The 20,060-nt window shown below is 30.5% G+C and overlaps 3 protein-coding genes across 3 annotated transcripts; 1 reads left to right on the top strand and 2 right to left on the bottom strand.

Moving 5' to 3' along the window:
- Positions 1–2,052: 2,052 nt before the first annotated feature.
- LOC123226745 (fibrillin-5, chloroplastic) lies at positions 2,053–3,947 on the bottom strand. The gene is made up of 7 exons (XM_044651277.1): positions 3,550–3,947; positions 3,350–3,465; positions 3,149–3,271; positions 2,799–2,897; positions 2,657–2,701; positions 2,485–2,558; positions 2,053–2,405 (listed from the first exon to the last, which is right to left on the bottom strand). Exons 1-7 carry the CDS (start codon positions 3,806–3,808, stop codon positions 2,318–2,320), a joined length of 804 nt encoding a protein of 267 aa, XP_044507212.1. The 5' UTR covers positions 3,809–3,947; the 3' UTR covers positions 2,053–2,317.
- A 1,021-nt stretch (positions 3,948–4,968) lies between these two features.
- Positions 4,969–7,065, bottom strand: LOC123226752 (protein BOLA2). Its single transcript, XM_044651283.1, has 3 exons — positions 6,923–7,065; positions 5,501–5,523; positions 4,969–5,396 (listed from the first exon to the last, which is right to left on the bottom strand). Exons 1-3 carry the CDS (start codon positions 6,983–6,985, stop codon positions 5,204–5,206), a joined length of 279 nt encoding a protein of 92 aa, XP_044507218.1. The 5' UTR covers positions 6,986–7,065; the 3' UTR covers positions 4,969–5,203.
- Positions 7,066–17,078: 10,013 nt separating this feature from the next.
- On the top strand, positions 17,079–19,609 carry LOC123225757 (trihelix transcription factor DF1-like). Its single transcript, XM_044649976.1, has 2 exons — positions 17,079–17,523; positions 18,001–19,609. The coding sequence occupies exons 1-2, from the start codon at positions 17,297–17,299 to the stop codon at positions 19,196–19,198; spliced, it is 1,425 nt and encodes a 474-aa protein (XP_044505911.1). The 5' UTR covers positions 17,079–17,296; the 3' UTR covers positions 19,199–19,609.
- Positions 19,610–20,060: the final 451 nt, after the last annotated feature.

Here is a 20,060-nt window from a genome sequence, read left to right as displayed (position 1 = left end):
TTAAAAATTAAAATCCACAAATATCCATTAAAACAAAAAGGTGTGGGTTTACAATGTTTGGACCGTCTCCAAAAAATTCCTATTTTTATGAACGGATCAAGCATACCCGTGGGTACTTGAAATTTTTTTTTAAAAAAAAAAATTTCTAGTTTTATCACTCTTCAAAATCTATGGCATCCCATCTCCATCCTTATATCATCTAATTGTAAAACATAATTACAATCATTTAAAAAAAATAAATTTGAACATCAAATTATCATGTTTATAAATCTTAAACTTCTTATTTTTCATATTATTTGAAGAAAGAAAAGCATACATTAATTCATCATATTTTTTCAACGTGTAAAACATAAAAATAATTAATGAAGAATTCAAAAGATAGTGGCTTCTTTCACTTAAACTTTTGTCTTGATGATAGAAAAAAAGAACTTAAGTTTTTTTTCTATTAAATTTTATTGTTGTAAGTTGTTATTAGGGGTAAAGAAAAAACCAGACTTTTATTTATAATAGTTAAGTATAATTTTTCATCAAATGTGAAAGTTTTAAAAAGAATTATATCTTTTTATTATAAAAAATCACATATTTTATTATAAAGAGTCACATCTTTTCGTTATAAAGAATCATATCTTTTCATTACTCATATTAAAAATCTTATTAAGATTCATTATTTTATCAAATAAATATAATTATATATGACAAAATAGATTTTTAATGTCATGTGAGTCATAAATTTTACACCAATCATATTTGGTTTTTTCCTTATATTCAATTATTGGAATCAAATGGGAGCTCATTGCTCTGAGGTTCTCTCTCTCTCTCTCTCTCTCTCTCCCCTTAAGCCCTCCATGCTTGAATATGGAACAAAGTGACTCAAGTCGAATTGGAACTCCAAAAATTGCCATATAACAAGCTAATTTGCTTACTAATCGCACTTTGCATGAATTATTATCGCGAGTATATAAATATTTGATTCACTATTATATGCTGTAATCAAATATTCAAAGGAAAGTGAGGAAGTGATTATTTAGCATATTTTATATAAAATTCTTCAACAAAAGCAATTCTCTACGTGAATCTTCTTCCAACATTATAAATAAGATTAGATCTTACTCTACTCTCTCCCTTTCCTATTTATATTGGCTTTACTGCAAGGCTAAATGTACCCATTTCTCTATAATAGTATACCATAAAGCAAAGAAAAGAAATTCAACAAGACCTGCTGAAATGAAAGCCTTTCACGCCAGAAAGAAGAAAGTAAAGAAGTCCAAGAGCAGGAGACCTTGCCAAGATAAAAATATATGTATACATATCTCAGATACCTATTACTTCTCTATGAAAGGCATTTTTGTAAATATATATAAAAATTGGCTGTATAAAACAGGCAGCCTGTGGACAGGAACGTTTACGGGTCTACATATTTTTCCCTATATGGCTTGATTCGTTTTTTATCATACCTATTTTGCCCTGACTTGTGCCCAGTTCAATTCGCATGTTTGTCATATGTCAAATTTATATGTAACCAACCACACTACACACTGTCAGGATAATAATAAATTTATTCTGGAAAGTTTTACATTTCCTTGACCGTTTTCATGAATGTTATATAATATTTTCATCCTTCCTGAAAAATGTATAGTTTAGGGTAGATTTTATTCATATTATAAATGATAGGTAATTAATCTCTGACTAAATATTCATAAAGAAGTAGATATTTTTAGGGGTGATCTACAAAACAGGCAAGAACCAAGTTCGGCTGATTTCTAAGTTTTAAGAAAAAGAATTGGAACCTCTAGAGTCAGACCCCCACTCGAAATCTATCTGGTTGGTTTAATAATATATGTAACACAAGAACAAGCTGATAAAACAGAAACCTTAGCAACCGAATCAACAAAAGTGTTGTCGTTCTTTTCACTTTCACTGTCCTCGATTAAAAACTCCTTAAAAGTAATAAAGTGGGCATATATAGTCATTTTGGACGTACCCAATTAGCAAGGACATCCAAGAAACGATATTAATTTCTCAGAGGTACCGCATTGCGAGAGAGCTATCAGATGGAACAAAAAGTATCAAGAGATTCAACTGAGTTGCCACTTATACCCAGAAGAGGCATTGGCTAGATATTCTTCTAGAACAAGAATTCTAGCCTACAAAAAGTATCTACTCGAAAGATCAGAACAAGAATTGGGACCTCGATAGCTGGTGCTATGTCATATGCACCCTACAAAATTTTCTGTTTTCATCACTTGAAAATAATTTCCAACTGAATTTTAAAAAGGAAATAGTGAAATTTTATGGGAAATTTATAGCAACAAATTCTTCACTTAGCCATGCTTTCTTCTGATCTTTCTAATATGAAAATATTGCCTTTGTCATCTCTCCCTATTCTCAGTGTATCATCAACATATCTATTATGCTAAATCAAGGACTTCAACGAGCACATTCTGTCTTCAATGTAAAACTAAATCATAATAATGTAAAGGATACGAGATCTCTAGCCAACCATCTGGATCGAAGATGCCAAGCAGAATATCATAATTTTTCCTAAACAAGTTCATCAACTATTGTTTTCCAAACAGAAATAACATTGAAAATTTTCAAAGTTAGAACAACATCCAGTAAACAGAATTGCGACTCACAAAATCGAAGTTACACATACCTGGTCTGGAGTAATCGTTGAGTTATTGTAATTTATGTCTACTCTCTGCAGGATTAGAATAAAAGACAGTTAAAATTCCTCAGAGTTTCATCAATAAGAAAGGCATCACTAAAGAGAGACAAAAAGTTGATAGAGCTTTAACTGATTTTGATGCAATCTTGAAGGAAGCTTCGATAGTCAGCTGTCCATTCAACAAATTTAGTCCCCTCACATTGAACTTGATCACATTAACTGCGTTACCCTCCATTATCACATCACCAAAGATCCAGATTGAGTGAAAAGTTAAACGACTCGATCAACTAAACACTCCGCAAACATTACAAGAATAGCTTTATATCAAGATATCGTGGATTTATTCTCTTTCCCACCTCAAATAGTGGGGGGCTCAGAAACATTTCTGATTTTGACAGTGGGCCAAGGTGCAACAATTTAACTCAAGAAATGAGCACAAATCTCTTGTTAAATTGGTTTTACAAGAGAGAGTTGGCATACCTTAGAAACATCAATGATCTGGAAAAAGTCTCCCAAAGTGATGAAATCTCTCAAGCCAAGTTTTGTTCTTTTGGAACCCAAGATTGTTATTGTGCTGTAAATAAGCTTCCAACATCCACTAACCTACATTTTTTAGAATCGAAACTGCAACTTCAAAGTCAAAACCCCTTTGAAAAACCACTTGAAATCAAGACTTTTCACCTTTTCTAGATTCAGTGTAGGATCTGGAGTTGGATTCCGAGACTCCAGCAGCTCAACAAGCCTCTCAATCTCAGATTTTTTCCCGGATGGCACTCCGAAAATTCCTCTATTGATTCCTTTTAAGAAATCAAAATAAAAATGAAACTTTAAGTTCACCACTTATTAAAAGTATAGCAACCAAGCCTAAATATTTAACAAACCTTGAACTTGTTGAAAAAGGTCAGCTTTGAGGTGGGCAAGAGTAATTTTTTGTTGTGGAGTCTCTTTGTCATCTTCAGCTAAGCCAGAAGTTTGTTCTGCAACTTTGGCGGTGAAAATGGATCTAAGAGCTGTATTTTTAGGCCATGGATGTGTGGCTGAGATGAATCTGTGAGTTTTAACGAAGGTTGTGAGCGTGTGGAACGGTGGCACCGCCGCCTGGTAAGCTAGAAGTGGTGGTTGAACAAGTTTAGTAGCCATGAAAGCTCAGGGTCATGGCCTGCAAGGGATCTTGGGGGCTTTGGTTCCTATCTTTGTTCAATGAGAGGCTCGAGTTTACAGTCAACTTTGTCTCCTTCAATGTGCCTTTTGGTGGAATAGATACATTTTTTCAACCTTATTTTAATGGATAAAATTAGGAAAACAAATAATATATATATAAATTTAGGCACAAAAATTATATATTAATAATTTTAAATTATAAATAAACAAAATTCAATCACATAATAATATTATATTATTTTTTAAAATTTGTACTTATAATAATATTACTGTTTTCTGGTTTAAATTTTCAAGTAATTATGATACGAAAAATTTACATAAGAAAATAATTGAACAGAGATCTAAGGAGAGATTTAAATATGTATACATGTGGTTGAGAGTTTCCGTTGTGTTAAACAGAGACAATTCATGTGCACCTTATCACATTTAAATGTAATATTCCAACCACAAATGTTATTAAACAATAGATATTAAAAGTTGATGAATTATTTAAAAATGTTCACTTAGGTTTCATGAAATTATCATTATTAAATAAAGTCATGAAAGGTACCACAATTATAGAGAGTGAGCAAGCGTCATCTCTGGCCCGACTTTTGTGGTTTCAGTTGAAAAGCAAAGCTAACAGCTTCTTCTTTAAACCAATTATTTTCCAGCGCCATTTCTGAAGGTGAAAAAGTAGTTGGCAATCTAAAACATGAGCAAAAAGCCCTGCTTTTGGCCTAATTATTTGCCTTCTATAATGTGGGATCAGAACAGTTAGAAATTCTTGTTTAATAATACCAGAAGGAACATAAAGCTCAGCCCCGATAGTATGGATGATAAAACTTTTAGCTTCGACGCCTTGAACCCATATGGCCATATCTAATGAGGAAAAGGAATAGAGCTCTTGCTATCATTAGACCGAAAGCTATAACTGTTTAATAGAAATGCAACAATCTTTCTTTAACAATCACTTTTGTCCCTTCAGTTTAGTATAACTTGACCCCCTAATTTCCATAATTAACAAGATCAATAATTAACAAGAGTCACATTCTTCAAAGCCCAGCTGTCTTCTTTTGCCTGATAAAAGCACTAAGCTATATTGCCAACTGAGAGTCTGCATATGTTTTCCAATATAGAGTGTGTAAAAGCTGACTAAATGAGGAAACAAAGAGTAATCCATTTGTCTATGTCAAAGGAAAAATGGCTCATGATTTGGGCAAATAGCAACCGCCCCAAATATAAAACTTTCCCCAAACATGAGAACAATATTAGATATTTTCAGTAAAACGTAATTACCCAAGTTTCAACATGTTCAAATCTAACCCAAAAGGCTTTTTATGATTGTAGTTACATAGGCTTGAACCAATGATTGAACTATTGGAGAACACTGATTTAAGCAGCAGAAGTGGATTTCTCAGCCACTTGTTGCTTCCACTGTTCTGGGGTCAGAGCTTTCTTTATAGACAGAGCATGAATTTGCTTCATCTCCTCTTCCAGGGCGGAATTCACAAGTCGATGCCTCTCCAGCAGCCTCTTCCCTTCAAATTGTGCTGATACAATCTCAACTACAAAACTAGCACCACATCTGACCAACATGCAACAGTTTATTCAAGAGTTGTAACAAGGGAAGAAAAGCTTAGCAATATGGCAGAAACTCAGAATAAAGTTATTTTGCAATGAGAAACTCACCCTCCAGATGTATCAATCACTTCCTGGTAAAAAAAACTTGAAGAATTAGCTGATTTTTTCTATGTACTTGGATTATATTGAAAAGGAAACATTTAATAAACAATGTGCGTGAAATTTTGTCAACTATGGATGCAATTAAACCCAGAGCCTTTAATTAACAGCTCAGTCTCAGCAACAAGAATGCCTGATATGAAGTTCAAAACTGACCTAGCTCAGCAAGCACAATTTCGTAGTTGTCCCTAGCAAGCATCTAAATGCAGCCAAATGTAATCAGATTATTACAGTCATCCCCAGGAAGTCACCAAGTTGTGATGATGCAGAATATGAAGACTTATGATACAGGACAGCTTCGTTCAAATGTAAGCCAAGATTATAACATTACTTAAAAATTTGGTAATAGCTGCTCAATAATTCTACAAATATATCTGAGAAATTTATAAATGTTGTTGTTGTAACGATGTCAATACCTAACAAGACAATAAACAAAAGCTTTCATTTCCACAGATTTTCAGCTGGTTGTCATCAATGCAATGGCAAGCACAATTCACAAAGATGACACTTCCCAAAAATGTTGGGAATAGAATGTTTCAAGATGATCAACGTATGACAAAACCAATTCAGAAGGCTAAGAACTACCAAAGCCTGTGAATGACCATTGTCACAATGTCTAAAAATAGTACCAAGTTTTAACTTAAATAGAGTAACGAAAAAATTAGACTATAACACAAAATCAACTAAGGCTATGCCACCTTTAAAAATGCATACCACGGTGAGTCAAATTTAAAATATTCCACCCAAAAAAAAAAAAGATAAACTACACTTACCGCATTAAAATTTCATGCAATCAAACAGAATTTTCCCAAATCATCAATAACCTCCTTCAAAATTCTAAGTCCCTAAACTTCAAAAGTTTCATGACCTCTACAACAAACTACATAATACAAACTTGTCCACATTTTAGCCAGAACTAAAGGCTTATAATTTAAATTCTCCTCTAAAAACAAAAACTTAAAGTTTCAGAATTTCTACTCAAAGGAGCTTGCAGATCGATGCATAACCATAACTTCACTCTCAAAACAGATACCGTATCAAACCCGCAAAGAAATATTTATATATTCAATGTTTTAACCATTAATATTTGCATTTAGCAACTGATTCAAAATAACCTTAATTTCACTTACCTTATAATTCTAAGTTAAGAAAAAAATAACAAAGTCAGTCAAATCCGGGAAAAAAAAAAAAAAAGAAAAGCCAAAATTCGTAAGGCAACTAATAATTCACAGAAATAAATAAAAAGAAATAAGCTTGCTGCATCAACACAAAACATCAAAAAACATAACAAAAAAGAAATTTAACAATCGGAACAAACTAAATAAAAAAAAAAGAAGGAACCCAGATTATAATATCGTGAAGAGAGCTTACAAGATGAGAAGGGCTGAGTTTAGAAGTCAAAGAAGATTCAACTTGCTCCTTTGTCACCCCCATCTCTCTGTAACTGTTCAGCTTCTAGGTTTCCAGCGAAACACAACACTTAAATTATTATTATTTCTTTAAAAGAAAAAAAAATGGAGATTCTGCATGCGTGGATATTACGCGAGGCCCATTTATCCCTACAAAAGCCCGTTAAAGCTGTCCACATTGTTTGTTTTCACTTTACCCAAAAAAAAAAAAACAAAAAACAAAAGCACCTTTATCTTTTGGCGAAAGAACGCTATATCTCTTATCAAATATCTAAAAATTTTACATCATACATAGGTTATTATAAGATTATTCCTATCAAAAATTAATTAAAAATAACTTAATTTTAAATTAATCTAATTAATAGTAATCAACAATGTATATATTATACACATATAATCATGAACTCAAATCAATACATATGTTATCTTCATCTCTAACATTAAGTAGTTATCCTCTCATCCATAATTTCATCTAAAATTTAATTAATAATGAAAGAAATCCAATCATGTTGTTTTTAATTTTTTTCATTATTTAAAATCAAAATTGCAAGAAATTTAGCATTCATTTTTCACTCCTACCATATGTAGTTTTAGTCAAATCTACAATGTTATTATTAATTTAAGTTGTAAGTATAATTTTTAATCTTATTTACATGATTTAGAGTTATATTTTATGTAAAATATGCATAAATTTTAAATAAGATTAAGGTATAAGAGGTATGAGTGATATGAGTAATGAATCATATATTGTTATTATTTCAATTTCAGTTGTTTTATAGTTAATTTTAATTTAAGAATACTTTATTTCCTTCAAATTTACATTAGGGCAAAAGATTAATCTCATTTTGACTTATAATTTGTGAAAAACTGATCGAATCGAGGATAAGAGTGTTCTAAGTAAAGTTAGCGGGATAGGAGTTAAAATGTAATTTTTTACAAACTTTTCTAGGGGTTATTTGTAAAATATAAAATTATAGTGGTTTAAAAAATATCATATAAGCCCCAGTATTTTTTTCAATACCCCAAAAGTTTAAAATTATCATACAAGGCCCAGTATTTTAGACAAGAATGACGAAATAACGAGTTAAGGTTATTATTAGTTCCACACTCTTACCTTGAATGTATCAAGATTTCTATATATTTTGCATAAAATTTAATTCTAAATCATATAATAAATAATATTAGCAATGATACTTATAATTCAAATTAATATTAACAATTAAAATATAACTAAAAAATAAAAGTTAGAGGCGAATAATTAAAGATAGGAAGGATCACCACTCATATTTTCGCTCCTACCCCCAATAAATCTTAAATTTCAGTTTTAATTATTCAAATAAAATAATAAACAATATAATAATAAAATGTTTACTTACTAGGATTAATATGAATTTATGTCCCCTTTTTTTAAACAGAATTTTAGATGAAATTTTATATAAAAAAAATGTTTGAGATATTAAAATTCTTAAAATAAAAAAATGAGATCAAACGAGTATTAATTAGGATCTTAATTATATTCTTTTAATCTATAAAGTGTTGGATAAAAACGTTTAATCTTAATAAAATTAGGATATTTTATTGAAAATTCTTTATTTTTATTGAAAATTTTTTGCAGCAAAGCATGCACAATGCTGACTAGCAGAATAATTGCATGGAGATTATTTTTCACCAATGCATTTTATTGTATCTGCATTATGTAGGCTTATTATAATGGTTAGGAAAATTGTCTCTCAGTGCTAGGGTAAGATTCAATTTGGGCAAAGCCCAAATAATAGTTAGTTTGAGATTGAGATTGGATTCAAATCAATTTTAATTTAACTCTGAAAATTTGTGAATTGAGTTGTGAACTCGATCAATATTATTAAAGAAATGTTATAAAACATATAGTATTATAATATTCTTTGAAATAGAATCTTATCCCTATGAAATAGGAAAAAAGAAATATGCAATGAAACAAAATCATATTAAATCAGAATTATATTGAATAGAGTAAATCATAATTAGATCAAATTAGAATCAAATCAAAAATATATTTTAATTAACACTCCCTTACAATTGCAACGAGAGCTCTTGAAATTGCAATTAGAGATAGAAGGAAAGAAATCACTCACTAAACAATCTTTCGATAAATATAGTTGCAAATCAAGAGATTATAAGAAACTGTTAGGAAACCAAGAGGGTTCCATGAAACAAGGGTAGTGACAGTGGCAACAATAAAGAAAGAATTAATCATCAACCACAAAGAAAACAATAATGAACAAAAAATTTGGTTAGGTTTAGTGAATAGAAAAGTTGTCAAAACCAAGAACAGAGAGAGGTTGGGATGTCATCAGTATAAGAGAGAAAACCACCAATGGAAGAGAGTCAATGGTGACAGAAAAATGATTGAGAGGTAACAAGGTCTCACATGTTTTTTGGTTGAGAGAGAGGCAAATTTTGAGAAAGAACTCACAGTAAGAGCAAGTGTTTAATCGTGTGAAAAGATGCTCAAAGATGGGGCACAATAGAGAGGCAGACTATTGTTGACAAGGAAAACGTAATTGAGTTTGTGATCCCAAAAGAACTCATGAGAAAGTTATCGAAAACAGAGGAAGAATATCATTGAAAATAGATTTACAAACTGTTGAAGAGTAGGGGTAAAACGAATGTGTTGAAGAGTAGAGGGGGTGAAATTAAACATTTCAAATATTTAAAGTGTGCAGATACAAAAAGATATTAACCACTTTGATACGCGAAGAATTGTGAATTGAGATATGAATTCAATCAATATTATTAAAGAAATGTTATATAATATAGAATATTATAATATACTCTAAAATAAAATCTTAATCATATAAAATAGAAAAAATAATATATAATAAATTAAAATTAGATCGGATAAAAATTATATTAAATTATTCAAATTATAATTAAATTAAATTAAATGATATTAAAATATATTTTAATCAACAGATTTTCAAACTCAATTCCTTTTAACTACAATTACAATTTACATGAACCGTCCCAACACACTGACGCGGTGAGAAATTGCACCACTTTCTCCCCAGCCCACAGTGGCGTTGAAGGATGCAACACGATTATTAATGTCAATGCTGATTGTGGGATGAGTGGTTTGAAAATGGACGTTATACATTTAAAATGTCTGTTAGTTTAGAAAATTATATATTTAAAATATATTTTAATATAAAAAATAATATATTTAAAATATATTCTAACAATATATGTTTATAATTATATCATATTTATAACTCAAAGTTTACAAAATTATAAATCTGGATTTAAAGTTTTGAATATTATTTGTTACTCGATATTTACAAAATCATTAATTTAGACCTAAAGTCATGAATATTGTTTGTAACTTGAAATTTATAAAAATATGAATCTGAGTTAAAACTCCTGAATATTATTAGAATATTTATTTTTATTATAATAATGGTATCTAATTTACAACCTGAAGTTTGTAAAATCATGAGAATATATATATATAGTGCCCAAAGTCTCAAGTTTTATCAAAGTATTTATTTTATATTAACCATATCATATTTGCAACCTGAAGTTTACATAAATTATAAAAAATATGGATTTGAAGTTTGAAATATAATCAAAATTAAAAGTTTAAATACTATAATATTCTAAATATTAGTTACAAAACTAAGAGTTTTGTAAAACTGGGGTAATATATGAAGCTGAAGTTTCCAAAAATTAACTTAATATTTTTCCCTATAAAATCAATTGTTTTTTAATATATAAAATAATATTTGAATATAAAGTTTCAAAGATTAACTCATATATATTATCTATAAAATCAGAAGTTTTGTAAATATGACAATATTTAAACATGAAGTTCTTCAAATTGGATGGATAATATTTAATGGGTTTTTTACATGATTCTCCACCTAGAATTTATGAGTCTTGAGAAAGTGATTAAATAAAATGTCTTAAAAGGATAAATCCAAGAGCATTATTTTACTAGCATCACATCTCCAAAGGATTATAAGTCGAATATGCGGATATAATGATAAATCCATTAGATTCATAGAGAAATTTAAAAAATAAATTCGAACATTAGATTCAGTAATATTCCCACTAGCTTTGTAATTTAGTAAAACTTTGTGATGTTCAGAATTTTTCCCTGATTGGGATAATGTGAAAGAGAAAATATTCTCCACTTTTTTTTTTAATAATAATATGATCCTATAGTAGCACTATCGGGAAAAAAATTGTAAATTAATATTTTCTCGTTAATGAAAAACCATCAAACTTGCATCATAAGTATTGCATTGTTCCATGAAATGAACATAACTACCAAAAATAGTTATCATGGGTGTAATGGATGAAATAATTTTCGATCTAAAGATGGTTATAATATAAAATCCTAGTCATACCACCGGAAGTAGATTGAGACTGAAACGAAATAAAGAATAATACAGAATAAACCACAAAATAATAGACATAGTCATAAATGTCATTAGTTGTGTACCTGTAATACACACAAACATTGGGTTGATCTATATTAAATATCCATAAAGAATTAAACTTTTATGTTTAGATCTTGTTGATCTAATGAATTTTAATATTTCAAAACTTCTTTCAAAAATAAAAATATAAGTCACTTGAATAGTGACATGAGTGCCCAAAATTTTTGTAATTAAAATCCATCATATATAATTATTGTGGAGTAATGAATATTATTTTTTATTTTATTATCACGTTCTCCTTCTTTTTAATATTTTGTGTATGTTATGACTAACACAATTTTTAAATAAAAGGAAATGGACTCCAAAATTTAAGCGTTGAGTTCAAAAGTTGATAATTGAAACATGTGTTTAATGGATAGTACTCACCCATCCAATTATATATATGTCTTAATCAGTTATTGAACTCACCCATCAAAAGCCCAATAACTTTCACTAGCGCACACTTATAATCTAAATTAATACTCATAATACAAATGTATGACCTATTTTTGAATGATCACATCAGACTCATAAAATAAAATTTTCTAAACTATACTTCACTCAATTTTTATTAAAAGATAACAGTTTAATCAATATATATCCACGTTATTCCAATATTAAAATTATTCTTTTTTAAATATATATTATTTAATAAAATTATAGTTTTTCATAAGATAATATAAATATATAAAATAAATATGAAATATATATGAAGAAAATAACAAAATAAATATGAAAAAACAAATTGTACACTTAATTACTTATTGAAAAATTCTATCAAATATATAAATGTGTTTTAAAAAAATACATTTTACAGTTTGATTTGGTTTGAAAAATACTCAAATCATAATCCAAATTGAAAACTATTTTTTTTTAATTTATTAACGTAAACTAAATCACTTTGCAAACCAATCTAAATTAAATTATAAGTGATTTGATTTGATTTGATTCTACTATTTAAACTAACCTATGCATAGCCATAGTGTAAGGGCATTCCAAACAAACAAACATATTAAATAGGCCAAAAAACTTATTCTCACCCAAGGTAGTGATAACCCAAACTCCTACTCCCCAACTTTCAAAAATCTAAACACTGTTAAAAATCTTAATTAAGGTTAGAAGTAAAATTTTTATTTACTAAAAATTTTAAAAAATTAAAGTTTTATCATATTTTTCATTTCAGGTTTAAAAATCTCACAATTTCATCCCCAACCCAAAGTTTAAAAATTAATAAATACCCCCTTAAGGTTTGTTCCTCTTCTCTCCAACGATGATTCGTCATCTCAGACCATCGACTGTCCTCCCTCCTTTCTTATGTTTCCCTTTCGGTCTCTCTTCCTTCCTTTTCTAGTTATCTTCAATCAAGGTGAAGAAGCGTTGTCTTCATATAATTTCATCTCGTCTTTGTCGAAGACGATTGGAGAGAGAAGGAAGAAAGATCAGGAGGGAGAAAGAACATAAGGGAGAGGTAAGGAGGGAGGGAGGATAGTCGACAATTGGAGATAATGAATCATTGCCGAAGAGAAGAGGAACAAGCCCTAAAGGAGTATCTGTCACTTTTCAAGCTTTGAGTTGGGAGAAAAATTGTGAGTTCTTAACACTTGAAGAGGAAATGTAATAAAACTTTGGTTTTTTAAATTTTTTAATAAATAACGGTTTTATCCCTAACCCTAACAAAAATTTACTTTTGAGTTGATGTTTAGGTTGTTTAAAATTGGAATGTATGAGTTTGGATTTTCCCTATACCTTGGGTGGGAATAAGTTGGATGGTATGAGTTTGGATTTATTCCCACCCAAGGTATCATGAAAATCCAAACTCCTAACCCCCAACTTTCAAAAACTCAAACACTCACTCATAAAAACATTTCTGTTAAAAATCTAAGTTATAGTTAAAAATAAAATCGTCATTTACTAAAAAATTTAAAAAATAAAAGTTTTATTATATTTTCCTCCTAGGTTTAAAAATCTCACAATTTTATCATCAATCCAAAGTTTGAAAAGTGACAAATATCCCCTAAGATTTGTTCCTTTTGTCTCCGATGACAATTCAATGTCTTCGACCTTTGGTCATCCTCTCTCTCTCCTTATCTCCCCCTTCTGGTCTCTCTCCCTTCCCTTTCTAGCTGTTTTCAATCAAGACGAAGACAAAATCATTTTCGTATAATTTCATTTCGTCTCAATTGAAGAAGGTAGGAGAGGGAAGGGAGAGAGACCATAAAGGAGAGGTAAGGAGGGAGGGAGGGAGGGAGGATGACCAATGTTTGGATATGACGAATCATCAATGGAGAGAAAAGGAACAAACCTTAAGGGGCATTTGTCACTTTTCAAATTTTAATATAGAGAAAATTGTTAGTTTTTTAAATTTGAAAAAAAAATTTTTAAATTTTTAAATTTTTTAATAAATAATAGTTTTATTACTAATCTTAACTAAAAATTTTTAAAAATTAAAAAGGCCAAACGACTAGTTCCCACCCAAGGTTTAGCGTTTTCTCAAATGTCCCCCCTTTAATTATGGAAACACCAAACACCCACCTATGACCGGTTAGATTTAACAAAACCCTAACGGTGGTAAGGGTAAAATTGTCATTTTTGTTATAATATTAAAAATAAACTAAAATAGAATATAATTTTACCCCCCTAAACTTTAAAAACTAAAATTTTCCCCCAGCCTAAGTTTTAAAAAATCGCAGTTTTACCCTAGGGTTTGGTTTTGAAATCTCCGACGACCTCTCCGGCTCCGTTGCCGATGTCCTCTCCCTCCCGAAGCAACCTCTCCTTCCGGCGATCTATTTCCTCCCATTTGGAGGTCCGATCGGCGTCGGAGACGCCTTGGGAGACGAAGAACTTTGTCTTGGGAGAGACAGTCGGCAACGGAGCCAGAGAGGTCACCGGAGATTTCAAAACCAAACCCTAGGGTGAAACTGCGATTTTTTAAAACTTAGGCTGAGGAAAAATGTTAGTTTTTAAAGTTTAGGGCGGCAAAAAGAGATAAAAATTTTAGGCGTTAGGGTTCTGTTAAATCTAACCGGCCATGGGTGGGTGTTTGGTGTTTCCATAGTTAAAGGGGGGACATTTGAGAAAACGCTAAACCTTGGGTGGGAAATAGTCGTTTGGCCAATTAAAAAATATGAATTTGGATTTTCTCGGTACCTTGGGTGAGATAAACCTTTTGGCCCATTAAATAAGATAAAGTGGTATGAAAGGGGGCAGTCCTTTCTCTAGAGTGAGAATTGAACAATAATGAGTGATTTAAAGAAAATTTCAAATTCTGTTAAATAAGATTGAGAATTGAACAATAATGAATGAGAATATCGCACACAAATCCAAGTGCCAGAGATGCGGCAGCCATAATTGTAGAGTTTGTGGTCCAAAATGAGGTCGCTTCACATGGAAAACAATATCTTCTTCTTAGTGCTTAATCTAAGAAGGGAAGGGATTATCATATTATCAAGATTTTTGTTACATGAAAAATATCATTATTTAATCATACATATATATATATATATATATATATATATATATATATATATATATATTAGAGGGAGAAATGTTATGAACTCTTTTTAAAACTATAAAGAGTTGACTGACTATAATTAAAATTAAAAGGGATTGAAAGGCATGACATAGGAATTTTTATCTTCTCAATTATGCGAGTCATTACTTGTTACTATCTGTCTGTCACGATTGTCAAATATGACTTGTATGGAATCGTAAACTTTCCACCAGAAATTTGAAGATATTTTTGAACCAAATTAGGTGGCAAAAATTACCCATCAAAATTGAGTGGTCACAATCACTTGGCTTTAATTTTATCTTCGTGGGAGGCTTTACACCACAATTTCACCACCATCTTCTTGGTTGAAAAACTTGACTTTGTCTTTGATTTTTTTTATTCTATTCTCTCAATAATTGATTCAATGGTTAATTTCAAAGTCACATTACGTGGGCGAATTATACACCTTTAACTTTGTCCCTTAGCAGCCAAAGTTTGATAGTTTTTTGTCCACCCGTTCATACTCATTTACTTTTTTGGTACAAATGAAAGCCACCTTGCCTTATTTGCATTATTCAATCTTCTTAAACTAATCCCTCCCAACTTAAATAATTCATGCTTTCTTTATGCTTTAAAACTTATAAATGAGATGATTATTAAACTAGGAACCTAGATGGGTTACACTTAAATAAATAAATATTTATTTATATATATTTAGCTAAATAAATCTATTTATTCTCTACCAAAGTAAGATATAACATATAAAATTAAGTTAATATAAGGTAAGGTAACCCAGTTTTAGATATTGTAATTATCATTTTATTCCTATATTTTGGATAATGATTAATGTGATAAATATGGGTAGGTCTCTTATAATAATCCCTATTACTTGGAACCTTATCTAGAAATGACCTAAGGCAAGTGGTGGTTGCCTTCCTCAATTTGTATGAATATTAAAAGTATAAAGTTTTACAAAAGTAGTGAGTTGTGATTAAAGGTAAGAGATAAAAAAACATATATTAAATAACGGTTGCAGATTTTTCAGAATTAAATGAGTAAAAGTTAATGGGAAAAGGCAAAGGTGGCTTAGTTACTGGTCCTACTTTTGACCAATTTTGTTTTTCAAGACAAAAACCATTTGCCCTTCTCCAAATCTTTGTTGTCTCTTTACCATTCTTAATTTATTTTATTAACTCTTTAATGACTTTTCTTAATCTTGGATTTATGTATAAGTATTTGCAATTATCAAATGTAAAGTTGAATGTCAATGTTTAGACTTTTATTAACAGAATATAAATAAATATCAAAGTCAATGGTCAATCACCGGTAGTTGATTTATGTTCTTTTCCCATTAATTCTATTTTGTTATGAATTCATTTATTAGTAAGAAAAAAGAAAATCTAAATAAGTTGTTGAAAAAGCTAGAAAATATAAATTATTTCAATTTCAAAGGTATATCCTGTTTACAAATAGAATCTAAATTATAACAATTGCGTTTAAGTTAATCTAACACAATTCAAATTGATTTTTAATTCTCTAATATTTATACTTTATTAAAATTTTTTAACGTTTTAATTTTTTTACTAAATTACCCTAACCTATGATTAATAGAAAACACATGACACTTTATTTTACTTACAAATGACCTTAAAAATTATATACTATGACCCTTTTAAAAATTTCAATATATTTTGAAATCAAATCTCATTCTCATTATTAAAAATAAAATATATAATAATCAAAGTAACTACAATTATATAGAAATAAAATTATATGTATAATATGTAAACTAGTGTTAATATTTGTTTATTAACTTTTCTTGAATATATTTTAATAAATTTTATTATAATAATATTTATTAAAAAATTCAAATTAATTTGGATTACTTTCGTATTAATTCAACCATGGACCTAGTTAATTTTGAATAATATCATATTTCCCGAAATAAATTTCATGCAAACAATCTAATTCTAATCTTATTTTTTTTTATATTAAAAATTTTTAGCCGTGCTTACAAATCATGCTCGAGATTACGAATAAAAAAAGGAACCAAAACTCGGGTCAAAACAAAAAAATGTCAAAAAAGAAGATAAAACAGGGTTAGCTGGATTAGGTCCCACTTGACCACTACCAACACTCTTTATCTCTTTTAAAAACCCTAATTCACCTCTCTCTGTTTACATTTGTTACCTACTTAACCCGTTTTAAAAATGGCTACTTGTAGTAGAATTTTTCACAAATCAAACCAAAACAAGAAAAACCCATTTGTAAAACCATAAATGAAAAACCCCAGCTGGAAGAAAATTTACCCAGCTCCTGAAATCCTTTAGATTTCACCAAATTTTCTCAGTTGTAAAATATTTCATTTTTTTTTTCTGGGAAAATCATGGAAGCTTCAGCTTTACCGGAGAAACCAGAAATTTCTGCCGGAAACCGGCACAATGGTGATGGGAAAGATGAGGACAGAATGAAAGGTGAAGAGGGTGACCGGAACCTTGGCGGTAATCGGTGGCCGAGGGAAGAAACTTTGGCTTTGTTGAAGATAAGGTCTGAGATGGATTCTGTGTTTAAAGACTCTGGTCTCAAGGCTCCTCTTTGGGAAGAGGTTTCAAGGTTTGTTTTAAAAGTTTAGATTTTGTCTTCAAAAGTTTAAGCTTTTCTTGACAGAGTTTGTTAGAAAGTTAAAAGAAGTTGTGTTTCTTTGTTCTTTTCATTTTGGCTTTCTTTCTTTGTTTGTTTCCCTAAAACATATATTTTGAAGTTTGAATTTTGGATGATGGGTTTATATTATTGTGAAATTCAATGTATTTGAGCACTATTTTATGTGTTTAGAGTTCATGCTTATGGTGTGAAGTTGCATATAAGTTCTATTATAGAGTTCTTTTTTTACCACGATGATGGTTTATGAGGTTTAATTATTGTGCTTCACCTTTATAGTTACTTGAATCCTTTTAGGTTAGATTGAATTTTTTATTCAAATTTGAGAATTAAAGTGTAAAGGAGTTGTTTATGGAAGGGTTATTATCAGGATATTCTTTATTAGTGAATTGGTATCCAAATGAAGTTAAAATTTATGTGTGATGATGTCAGGAAATTATCAGAATTTGGGTATAGCCGTAGCGCGAAGAAATGCAAAGAGAAGTTTGAAAACATTTATAAATATCACAGGAGAACTAAAGAAGTTCGATCTGGAAAAACTTATCGGTTTTTTGATCAGTTACAAGCTCTAGATACCCATTCTTTCCTTCCATCTTCTTCCCCAGAAAGAATTAATTCTTCTTTAGTGATGGAAATTGACCCAATAAGTACAGTAAAAAACAATTTGCCATGTCCTATCCAAAATCCTAGTTTAAATTTTATGGACAACTCTACCTCAACAACCTCAACATCTAGTAAAGAGGTGGCTGGGATACAAAAGAAGAAGAGAAAATTGACAGATTTTTTTGAGAGGTTGATGAGAGAAGTGGTAGAGAAGCAGGAGAATTTGCAAAAGAAATTTTTAGAGACCATAGAAAAGTATGAACAAGATAGGATGGCAAGAGAAGAAGCTTGGAAGATGCAAGAATTGGCTCGGCTTAAGAGAGAGCATGAGCTTTTGGTTCAAGAAAGATCCATTGCAGCAGCGAAGGATGCTGCAGTACTTGCTTTTCTGCAGAAGTTTTCAGAGCAATCAACTCCAGTGCAATTGCCTGAGACCCCACTTCCTGCAGAGAAAGTTGTGGAGAGGCAAGAATATAGTAATGGTGGCGAAAGTCTTTTGCATTTGGGCTCATCAAGATGGCCTAAAGATGAAGTTGAGGCTTTGATAAAGTTAAGGACTAATCTTGATGGGGATTATCAAGAAAATGGACCTAAAGGGCCTCTGTGGGAGGAGATATCGACAACCATGAAAAAGCTAGGTTACAACCGAAGCGCAAAGAGATGTAAGGAGAAATGGGAGAACATGAACAAGTACTTTAAGAAGGTTAAAGAAAGCAATAAGAAAAGGCCTGAGGATGCCAAGACATGTCCATACTTTCATCAGCTTGACGCCATATATAAAGAGAGGACAGCAAAGAAGGTTAATGATCCTGTTGGCACAGTCTATGAGTTGAAGCCTGAAGAACTCTTAATGCACATGATGGGCTCCCAAGAAGAGCGACAACAGCAGGACGTAGCAATAGACAACAGCGGTGAAAGTGAGAACTTCAATCATAATCAAGAAGATGGAGATAACGAAGATGAAAACGATCGAGACAATTATCAAATAGTAGCTACTAATCCATCTTCAGTAGCAATCATGGGGTAAAGAAAGGAAAACACAAGCAGGGAACTTCCATTTAGAACTAAAATAATTGTTGTGCTCAACTTTATGATGTGGGTCATGTCCTCTTTACACACAGCAAAGTAGTCAATTTCCATTGGCTCATTCCATGGCCTACTGCATCATATTTTTTTGGATGGGAATTTCCGGCATTCAAAACCCTTAATTTGCAAACATACGAAGGTATCTGGGAAAGGCTTAGTGTCTAGCAATATACATATATATAATGTGTGTGTGTGTGTACATGTATATGTTCCATCATTTGTTGAATAAATTTGTGAAAGAGATAGTGGGAGAAAGCTCAGAGAGTGGAATAAGACCAGGCAGTGTGTAATATACATTTAATATTCACATTTACATTTATATATCAATCAATGTATCAGTTGCATTTATTTAGCCTTTGAAATTTCACACCCCCATTTGTGAAGAAGCCGGAGAAATGGTTGATTGTGGTTGTAATTTTGTATCACTGATTGTACACTAACAATCTGCAGAAATACTAGAAATGAAAGAGAGACTGAACCTTTTTGGCCAAGTGGCTATTACATCATTTGGCCGTGCACAAGCAATAAGGAATGATGTGGTAAACTCATCATCATTTCATTATTTTTCACATTTGCTTTTTCATTTTCCTTTACATTCTTGACCAATTCTGAAACCTTTGGTTAAAGGTGGTTGTGGTCAATGTTTTTAGACCCGTTTAAAGGGCGGAGCTATGGGTTGATTTGCTCCAATGATATATATGTACACTAAATATATTTATTATATGATACATAATAATAAATATTTCTACCTCAATGATATTTGTGCTTAGTCACATGCAAGAAAACCAAGTATTTTGATTTGA

This window comes from Mangifera indica, chromosome 1 (genome assembly GCF_011075055.1).
Source record: "Mangifera indica cultivar Alphonso chromosome 1, CATAS_Mindica_2.1, whole genome shotgun sequence".
Classification (NCBI taxonomy): Eukaryota; Viridiplantae; Streptophyta; class Magnoliopsida; order Sapindales; family Anacardiaceae; genus Mangifera; species Mangifera indica.
This window is presented reverse-complemented; position numbering and strand designations above follow the sequence as displayed.